The 9,663-nt window shown below is 36.2% G+C and overlaps 1 protein-coding gene across 1 annotated transcript; it reads left to right on the top strand.

Moving 5' to 3' along the window:
• Positions 1-1,072: 1,072 nt before the first annotated feature.
• Positions 1,073-9,663, top strand: LOC140138450 (steroid 17-alpha-hydroxylase/17,20 lyase-like). Its single transcript, XM_072160342.1, has 5 exons — positions 1,073-1,927; positions 2,740-3,033; positions 3,674-3,840; positions 7,690-7,793; positions 8,165-9,663. The coding sequence occupies exons 1-5, from the start codon at positions 1,205-1,207 to the stop codon at positions 8,422-8,424; spliced, it is 1,548 nt and encodes a 515-aa protein (XP_072016443.1). The 5' UTR covers positions 1,073-1,204; the 3' UTR covers positions 8,425-9,663.

The raw sequence follows: 9,663 nt of genomic DNA on the forward strand, positions 1-9,663 counted from the left end.
CAAGGGATTGGAACAATCTCCCTGATACCATCTCATCAATATCCAACCCAGATCAATTTAAAGCTGCCACCACAGACTACCTGCGTGAGCAGGACAGTCATCTGAAGGACTAAACTAACTGCGCACACCACACCCCTGCTTGTGTTACCTCTTCGTTGGGAAGTTGAGCAGTATAATACGAAGAAGAAGATCGGCCCATATACGGGCAGGTTCAATTTTTATTGCCCAATGGTAGATTTTGTATATCCTATAGTCTTTGATATTGCCAAATAAAATTGAACTTGTAGGGGCCGCTTAAAACCGATAGGCCTATATCCATTTTTCTCGACTTGAGATTAGGCAAATACAACTCATCAAAATATAAAGAATATCGATAAGAAAATTGCTGGAAAGCCAGCTCTGCTTTTGATTTAAAAACAAAATATAGCCACATTTATTTTCCGGTTTGCTTTCAAAATATCATTCGAAGGACGTTGATTGATCTTGAAAGGGAAATTTGCATTATTTATTTTTTTCGAAGTTTTTTATGGAACAATTGCAATTTGGATTATGAAAATCGTATTTTTGTGTACTATACGAAACAAAGTACCCGGGCATACAGTAAGCTAAATGGTGCAATTTCAATGCAACACAAATCGAACGCAACAACCGAAACAACAATTATCATAGGCATTATACGATATTTAATTTCAATTGAACCCTTAATCCCCTAATTTTCCTTCTTAATAGCTCCCATCGCCAACATTTATTGAACTAAATAATAGATGTGCTTTTTTCCTTACAGGGCAATGTTTATTTTCTAAACATTTCTATACCATTTTTAATTTAAAGATATCAATAAAATCAATGGTATTTAGTTGCACCATATTATGTTACAAAAAGCAAAGTGCTTCTTAAATGGTTGTTGTCACCTTTTCCCAAAAGGGCCAGCGTAGTGCTATCAATAGGAGAGTGCATTGACCAATCACAGCGCTCAGCGATTATCTTTTTGTTGTGTGGCGGGTGAATCAGGTGTTTTCTTTATAAACGGAATATCTGTTTGTGATTGTGGTTCATTCATAAGGATCTTGGCTTGGTTGATAGTAACGATAGACAAAGTTCTGGTCAAAGCATTCTGTCAAAGCCAATACTGCTAAATTTGAAACTTGATAGACCAGCAAAAATATTTTTAAAAGTGTAATTCGCGCTAGATCAGCTTTTAATAATGGCTGTAGGGATAACAGACGTACTATTATATATTGCTGGAGCTTTAGTAACGCATCTTCTCATCTCAACATTCTTGCTAAGTAAGAAACGTCGGGCAAAGAACTCGCCACCATCACCACCAGGACTGCCCTTCCTAGGAAACATCTCCATATTTCTCTTCTCTAGTGGAAAGTCACCATGGTTGGTGTTCAAAGATCTTGCCGCAAGATTTGGTGACATTTTCAAACTGAACGTCGCCGGTAAGCAGTTTTTAGTTCTCAGCAGTCCCGAAGCTATTCGTGAAGCATTTGTTCGCAAATCGGGACAATTTGCAGGAAGACCATTCATGTATTCAATCAGTTTAATATCGCAAGGAAACTGTGGGATTGCCTTTGGGGACTCGTCGCCTGCTTGGAAGTTCCATCGCAAAAACACAGCTTCTGCTCTACGACAGCATCTCAAGTCTGGTGCGCTGTTTGAAGATGGGTCCTTGACAAGAGCAGAGACTGCGATACAGAGAGAAATAGAAGATTGGTTGGGAACCATTGCAAGAAAGCCAGAACAGGAGGTGTTGGTGGAAGAAGATCTGACCACATCTTTGATCAATGTAATCTGTAATATGACTTTTAGTAAACGATATGATCAAACTGACCCAGAATTGACGGCGTTTGTGGATGCAAATAGTAGACTGAAAGAGTTGCTGAGCCCAGGTCACCCACTAGATTTGTTTCCAGTGCTTAGAGTAAGTAAAAGCAATTTATGTTTGTTTGTTTTCTTGTTTGTCGGGGTGTTTGCTAGATGTTATTGTGTTTGCTGTTTTGTTATTTGTTTTTCTGTGAAAAGTATCTTTAATCTAAATCTTAAAGTTCGTTATCGTCATGGATGTAAGATGTCTTGACAAAGCTTTCGACAAAACAGAACAGAAGATTTCATTTATTACTAATTAATTGTAGACATGGAAGAAGTTGGTTCTTAGAAATGATGCAGGCCATATGTTTGTATAAAAGCTGTTGATCAGAAAATCTTTCTTTCTCGAAAATTGTGGTGTTTATATAGTTCTTGTGTAGTTTTTATTTATGCTCGTATATATAGTGTGGCGTAGCCAGGGGCAAGAGTATATAAGTTGCCCTCCAGTGAGAAGTCTTGCCCCACCTTATCCCTGTGGGATCCTGGCCGCCTGATGGTTAAGATTTTAAGGCCCTTTTTGTACTTTTTAGCCCATTTTGACCATTTTCATCAAAGTTTTCCTCCCTTAGAAATTGCCTTTCCCCCATCCCCCTTTGCTCACCCTCTAAAAAAAGTGCTGCGGCCTGCGGGTGACGCATTGTGGCTACCTATGAAAAAAATTGAAAAGATTGGGACATTTTATTCACATAAAAACTGTGTTTTGGTATTTACCTATTTCTTCCACTACCATCTCCAATGTGTTCTTGTTTTTCTGTTATTCTTTCGGGAAAGGATATTTTCGGAATGATTTAGAAAGTTGTGTTGAAGATACCAAAATTATAACATGTTTTAATTGCTTTTGATTTTTTTTCTTAAAATCCCACTTAGGTTCTACCTTTGAAAAGACTTCGTACCATTCAAGAAATCATCTCCATCCAAGACCAGATCGTGCGAAGAGAATATCGAGAACATCTAGACACATTTGATCCTGATAACATTCGCGACCTTACAGACGCGTTTCTACAGGTCATGAAAGAAGTCAACGATGGGCACTCTGGAGATGAGTTTATGATGACAGAAAATCACGTTATCATGTGGATGTTTGAAGTGTTTTCTGGCGGGTTCGAATCCAGTTTGCAAACGATGCGATGGGTAGTGGCTTATCTCCTGCATAATCCTGAAGTAAGTATAAACCCGGGATATAGACCTATGAGTATCCATGTCTTTGAATAATCATCAATGGCTAAACATTATTCATCAATACTCTAAACATTCTTAGTGTTATAAAACATGATTACAAAGTGAAGGCAAGAATCTGCTTGGAAAAGTGTTTAAGGGGGTACTACACCCCTGCCCAATTTTGTGCCTATTTTTGCATTTTTCTCAAAAATTATAGCGCATTGGTGACAAGTAAGATATGTATTTTATAGGGCCAAGGACTGCAACTACTGCACTGGAAATTTTATTTCAGCAGAGACAACAAGAGGGGAGTTACATTCAAAAATGAGGGAAAACCAATATTTGATCAATAAATCAATAACTTGCCTTGAGTTGCTGAATTTTCAGTGCAGTTGTAGTCTTTGCCCCCATAATATACATAATTATCTTACCTGTCACCAATGCGCTATAATTTTGGAGAAAAATGCAAAAATAGGCACAAAATTGACCAGGGATGTAGTACCACCTTAAATGCTAAACACTGTGTTTGCAGCGTACAGTTGCATCATACTAATTTAAATAAAACATGACGTAAACACGTTCTTTTTTTTATGCGACACAATTTTTCACCCTTCCTTGTTCTTTCATATTTATTGTTACCCAGGTTCAAAGACAGGCTCAATCAGTCCTTGATAATAACGTCTATAACCGTCTTCCATGTTGGGGTGATCGCCAAAGATTAGCTTACATTGAAGCAATAGTATTGGAAACTTTGCGACACAGCTCTCTATCCTCATTAAATGCACCACATAAGACTACCTGCGACACAAGGTAAGCGAAATTTAAAATCGAGGTTTTAGGGTCACTGTTCGAGTCCAAACCAAATCATAGTGCAAGAAGTACCCACTCGTGTACCCGGTAGTGCTCGAGGCCGTGTCTTAGAGCCCGGCGACCATGAATGTTATAATAAACCTAAGAAAGGGCATACTATGTCATTGCATGTCTTTTTAGGGGACCTTGCAGTAAGCATACAGGCTTCGACCCTGGCGCAATGGTGCGGGGTTCGAACCCCGGTTGATTGGAGTGTTCGGCATCCTAAAGCGGCTTTATCTCTATCGTCAGCAAATATTTATAGAGAGGTAACGGATTCGGTATGTTGGAGAGTGGCGAGCACCCTACAACTTACAAATTATATTGGGGAGTGTGACCTAAGCCTGTTAAAAGAGCCAAGGGGTTAAAGATATGGGCAACTGCGCCAGTGAACATTGCTCCCGCACGAATTGTCCAAATATTTTTTTATGTGTGTCTGATGATGGGCACATTTTGAGTATGTTGTTCGAACTTCACTATGAGGTTTAGGTAGGACAACGGCTGCAAGGGTCGAGTGTATACAATGGTATACATGTACCCGAGTCTGAATCTGTGACACTGTGCCTGGAAATTCTCTCAAACATAGATTTACTTATACAATTCAAATGAGATGGGTAATTTTTACCTTGTCCTGACATTCGACCAACCTTTCCATCAACTTGTTCAAAATATTTTCATTTCAAACTTTTAGAAGTTTAAATGTAATAAGTAAAGATAATAGTGATTATCTGTTTCAATGTTTGATTTTCTCAATTCAAACCTCCATACTAAAGGGCTTGCCTTGTAATCATAATCCTCGTATTATAATTGTTATTGGGAGTACCATATTGCTCGATTGGTGGAAGGTTATCTTGTCTTTCAATCTGTACTTCTGCTAGATTTCGCTTAATTTTGTATCCGGTAAAAATATCGCACATTTCAGATGCATAACCAGATGCTGATTTGAAGTTTTATTACTTATAAGTTGATTATAAGGTTTATACTTAAGTTGATTACATAAGTTTTATACTTAAAAGTTGATTATAAGTTCTCTGCTTATAAGTTGATTATCTTGGCACATTTGTACCAAAACATTGGCCTTTGTGTATTCTTAGCACCAAACCAGTGGGTTTGTGTTTTACCAAGAACTTCAGAAGTATATTTTTGGTATTTGAATTTGAATAATATTTTGAGATATCTTTGCACATAACACTTTTGTTTCTAAGTATATACTATACTATACTATACTATACTATACTATACTATACTATACTATACTATACTATACTATACTATACTATACTATGCTATACTATACTATACTATACTGTACTATACTATACTATACTATACTATACTATACTATACTGTACTATACTATACTATACTATACTATACTATACTATACTATACTATACTATACTATACTATACTGTACTGTACTGTACTATACTATACTATACTATACTATACTATACTATACTATACTATACTATACTATACTGTATGTACTATACTATACTATACTATATACTATACTATACTATACTATACTATACTGTACTATACTATACTGTACTGTACTATACTATACTATACTGTACTGTACTATACTATACTGTACTGTACTATACTATACTGTACTGTACTATACTATACTATACTATACTATACTATACTATACTATACTATACTATACTGTATAATTTAATCCAACAATGACCTTTCTTCAAATTTCCTTATATTTTTGAAGACATAGCCTATATCACAGCCTGATATCTTTATGCATGACGTATTGCCTTCAATATCCAATAATGCACCACATTCATAATGTTGTTTTCGCCAGCGTTAGCTGGCTATGATCTAATTCGGAGATCGTCTTTGTTTGCTAAAGAGATTACGGGGTACTAGCATTGGTTTGAATTACTTTGCGGAACTTTTTATGGTGAAAATATATAATAGACCTGTTATTGGATTTGTAAGAAAAAGAAAGTATGTTTTGCCGTTTCAACGAATGAAAACGAGTGAGAATTTCAAAAGTTATGGTTTGAAGGAAATATGACATTAAAAGTTCATGCCAGGCCTATAATAGTTTCCACAGCATATCAACGAAAGAAAATTATAGAATCCTTGTTATCAGGCGTTCTTAGATTTACATTCGCAGACCTCCTGGAGATCAGCACAGCATGAGATGTGAGTGTATTGATAACATGATTAAAACCTTTATGGACGTAAAAGTCAAAGTAAAAATATCCTATAATCTGTATCGTTTTATGGATAAAAATGACTCAAAATGTCATTTATGAAATAATTTATATCTTAAACACCAGTTTGGTCTTTTCAACGGGAAAAATTCGATGCAATTTCAGGGCCTATTTTTGATATGGGTATAATTTAGGGACGCACCATTTGATACTCAGGGGGTAGGAAGTTAGGGTCAGGGAAGAAATTTTTTCGCCGCCGAAGGCGCTGAAGTTTTCGGCAGCAAGTTTTTTTTTTTTTAATTTCATGCATTATACACAGTTAGGTGGGGGAAGGTTTTTTTTTTTTTTTTAGTGTTGGTGGGGAAAGTTTTTTTTTTTTCTCATGTAGTGGGTGAATTTTTTTTTTTTTGAAAAACTTCCTACCCCACCCCCCCTGGGCCCCACCCTGAGAATCTAATGGTGCGTCCCTTATATACATGTAGGCCTATTATAATTGAACAATATCAGTCTTTATACATTTTATAATGTGCTATATTAAGTATAAATTGCGAACAAGGGAAGAGGCCTACGCATCATACACTGGAACATGGAAACATTCAAACATTACAAACTAGCGCACGAGATCAAATTAATGATGCTTAATCGTATTCTTAATATATCAATATACAGGGAAAGAAGAATTACGCATCGCACACTAGCACAATTAAACATGAATTTACAAATGGAAACATTACATGCATAGGCAGATATACCAGAGTAAAAACTCCGGACATACCTGCCTGTGCGGGGACTCGAACCCCAGACCTCTCGCTTGTCGGGCGAGCGCTCTTACCACTGAGCTACACAGACTGTCCCTGATAAACAGGACTCAAGTCTGGTACTTATGGATATGAGCAGTCATGCGGGGTAAACAGTACAAACAACACATTACATACCAGTGTACGAGATCAATTAATGATGCTTACCCGCCGGCCTAATATAATCATGCAAACAAGGGAAAAGGCCTACGCATCATACACTGGAACATGGAGACATTCAAACATTACAAACTAGCGCACGAGATCAAATTAATGATGCTTAATCGTATTCTTAATATATCAATATACAGGGGAAAGAAGATTACGCATCGCACACTAGCACAATTAAACATGAATTTACAAATGGAAACATTACATGCATAGGCAGATATACCAGAGTAAAAACTCCGAATTGCGAATTAATATAAAATGAATGTGCATGTATAAGGCAAGAAGGATGGCCGTATTTAGCCAATTAACTAAAAACTGCATTTCTTTATATTGATAATGAGCTAAGGGTAGCCTAAAAGGCAGAAAAGACAAAAAAGACAGAACAATTTGGAGTAATTAATTGACAGGAAGTTATAGGAGTTGTTTGGTTTGCTGTTTCTGTGTGCATGTTCTCATCATTGATGGTTTGGTGGACTGTCATGAAACATGATGGATCATAAAAAGAGTGATCCTAAAATGCCACCACCCAAACTAATTACAAGGCATCTTCTGCATTGAAGCTGGCTTTCCCTTTAAAGGGAATTTTTATTCATGTATAATACATGATAGTTATCATGATTAGAAATACTTATTTATGTTTTTGTGCATTATCCATTTAGTGTTGGTGGATTTGATGTAGCCAAGGACACTACAGTTATCACCAATCTATGGTGGGTTCACCATGACCCAAACCTCTGGGACCAGCCGTCACAGTTTAAACCAGGTGAATATCTAGACTGCAATTTCTACCGTAATAGGCCTTTTTTTTTTTACAAAAAACAAAATTTCCACCCGTTTAATTATCACTTTAAAAAAGTCCCAACTTGCAAAATATTGTGAAATTTGCAACTTTGAAGCTAAATTTACCAATGAAAATGTTAAATTTGTTCAAGATGTGCGCTTTGCGCGCAAAAATGTGCATATTTGGGGTAAACCTCTAAAAAATGGGGGGAGGGTCATTGAGTCGGAGCTGATAAAAAACGGGTAAATGATGAAGTGATCATTGGCATTGAGTAACTTAAAACATTTTGTTAAACACAATTAACAATACAATTACCTATAAACAATATTATTCTCTCTTTCTTTTTAATCCAGAACGGTTCATAAATAGCGACGGCCAGTGTGCAACACCAAAATATTTCATGCCATTTTCGATCGGTGGACGTGAATGTCTCGGTAAGAAGTTAGCCATGATGCAACTCTTCCTCTTTGTAGCTGGATTGCTTCAGAACTTCAGCATTAGAGCACCACGTGACAATGAGTTACCAGAACTTGAACCAACTTTAACATTGCCTATCAGAACTGTTCCAAATTATAGAGTTATGCTGGAGAAAAGAGAGTGTTCACAGTTTTAAACTTTCGATCCATGCATTCCAAAACGGCGTAACCAGAGCAGACTTTCGCGCACTGTGAGTGCAATATATAGGATGGCGAGACTTCTCTGACACACAGAAGGCAAAGACACAGCTCCTGCCGTGGTTATGACATTATAAAAGAATAAACCAAAGCTTATCTATTAAATACGTATTCATATTTATTTATTGTTGAAGTGTGCAATTATTTTTTGAGACGAGAGAATATGGCTGTAAAAGGTTTTGTTGGTACCGTGTGTGTATGATTTTGACTTTGCCTATGATTTAAGGTGGTACTACACCCCTTGATAAATTTGTGACTCTTTTTGCATTTTTCTCAAAAAATAATAACACACTGATGGTAACAAAAGTTATGTATATTATAGGAGCAAGGAATCCAGTAACTACACTGGAATTTCAGTGACTCAAGACAAGCGGTACGTTATTTATGATAAGAAAAGAGGTACCACTATAGAATGTACCTGATTTCTTAACATGAACCACTTGCCTTGAATCACTGAAATTTCAGTGAATTTGATTTTTTGTCCCTATAATATACATAACTTTTGTTACCAGTGTGTAGTTTATATTTTTTGAGACAAATGCAAAATTGGTCACAAAATTTATCAGGGGGTGTAGTACCACCTTAAACAATGATAATTGTGTCAGAGATATAATTGATTCAGATAGGTGATTATAATCTTCGACAAACCACACAAAGCATATAGCACCCTGTATTCTCGAATTTCAAACGGTGAGTAATTCTAAGTGCCATAGTAAACACAAAGAAAGGAAACAAGTACAACTATCGTTGCTGGTTCTTTGTTTTTACGTTTCAAAATTAGTTATGCTTTTAAGCATAAATATTGCAATATTTTTAAATATTTTGTTTTTTCTATGCAATCGTATGGCTCATTCCGAATCCCGTACTATGAACTTAAATTTGTTTCACAATTACTGATATTTTCAGAGCAGTTCGGTGCCCGGGTTCGGTGTAAGTTAGAATAGAGATATTTTGACCCTCTTTTGTAAGAGCCACGTAATTCACATCAATATGTGACTTATTTTATAATATAGTACAAGAAGAAAAAATTTCAATTGCCTGTTCCAAACTACACTTGAGACAAAAGTACTTTTATTTCTTCAAAACATTTATGCAATATCGTATCACTTTTAATATGTACCTTTCGCCAAAACAATATATAGTAGAGTAGTTACATGTATAGCGCCAAATAGGTGCCA

Source organism: Amphiura filiformis, chromosome 17 (genome assembly GCF_039555335.1).
Source record: "Amphiura filiformis chromosome 17, Afil_fr2py, whole genome shotgun sequence".
NCBI lineage: Eukaryota > Metazoa > Echinodermata > Ophiuroidea > Amphilepidida > Amphiuridae > Amphiura > Amphiura filiformis.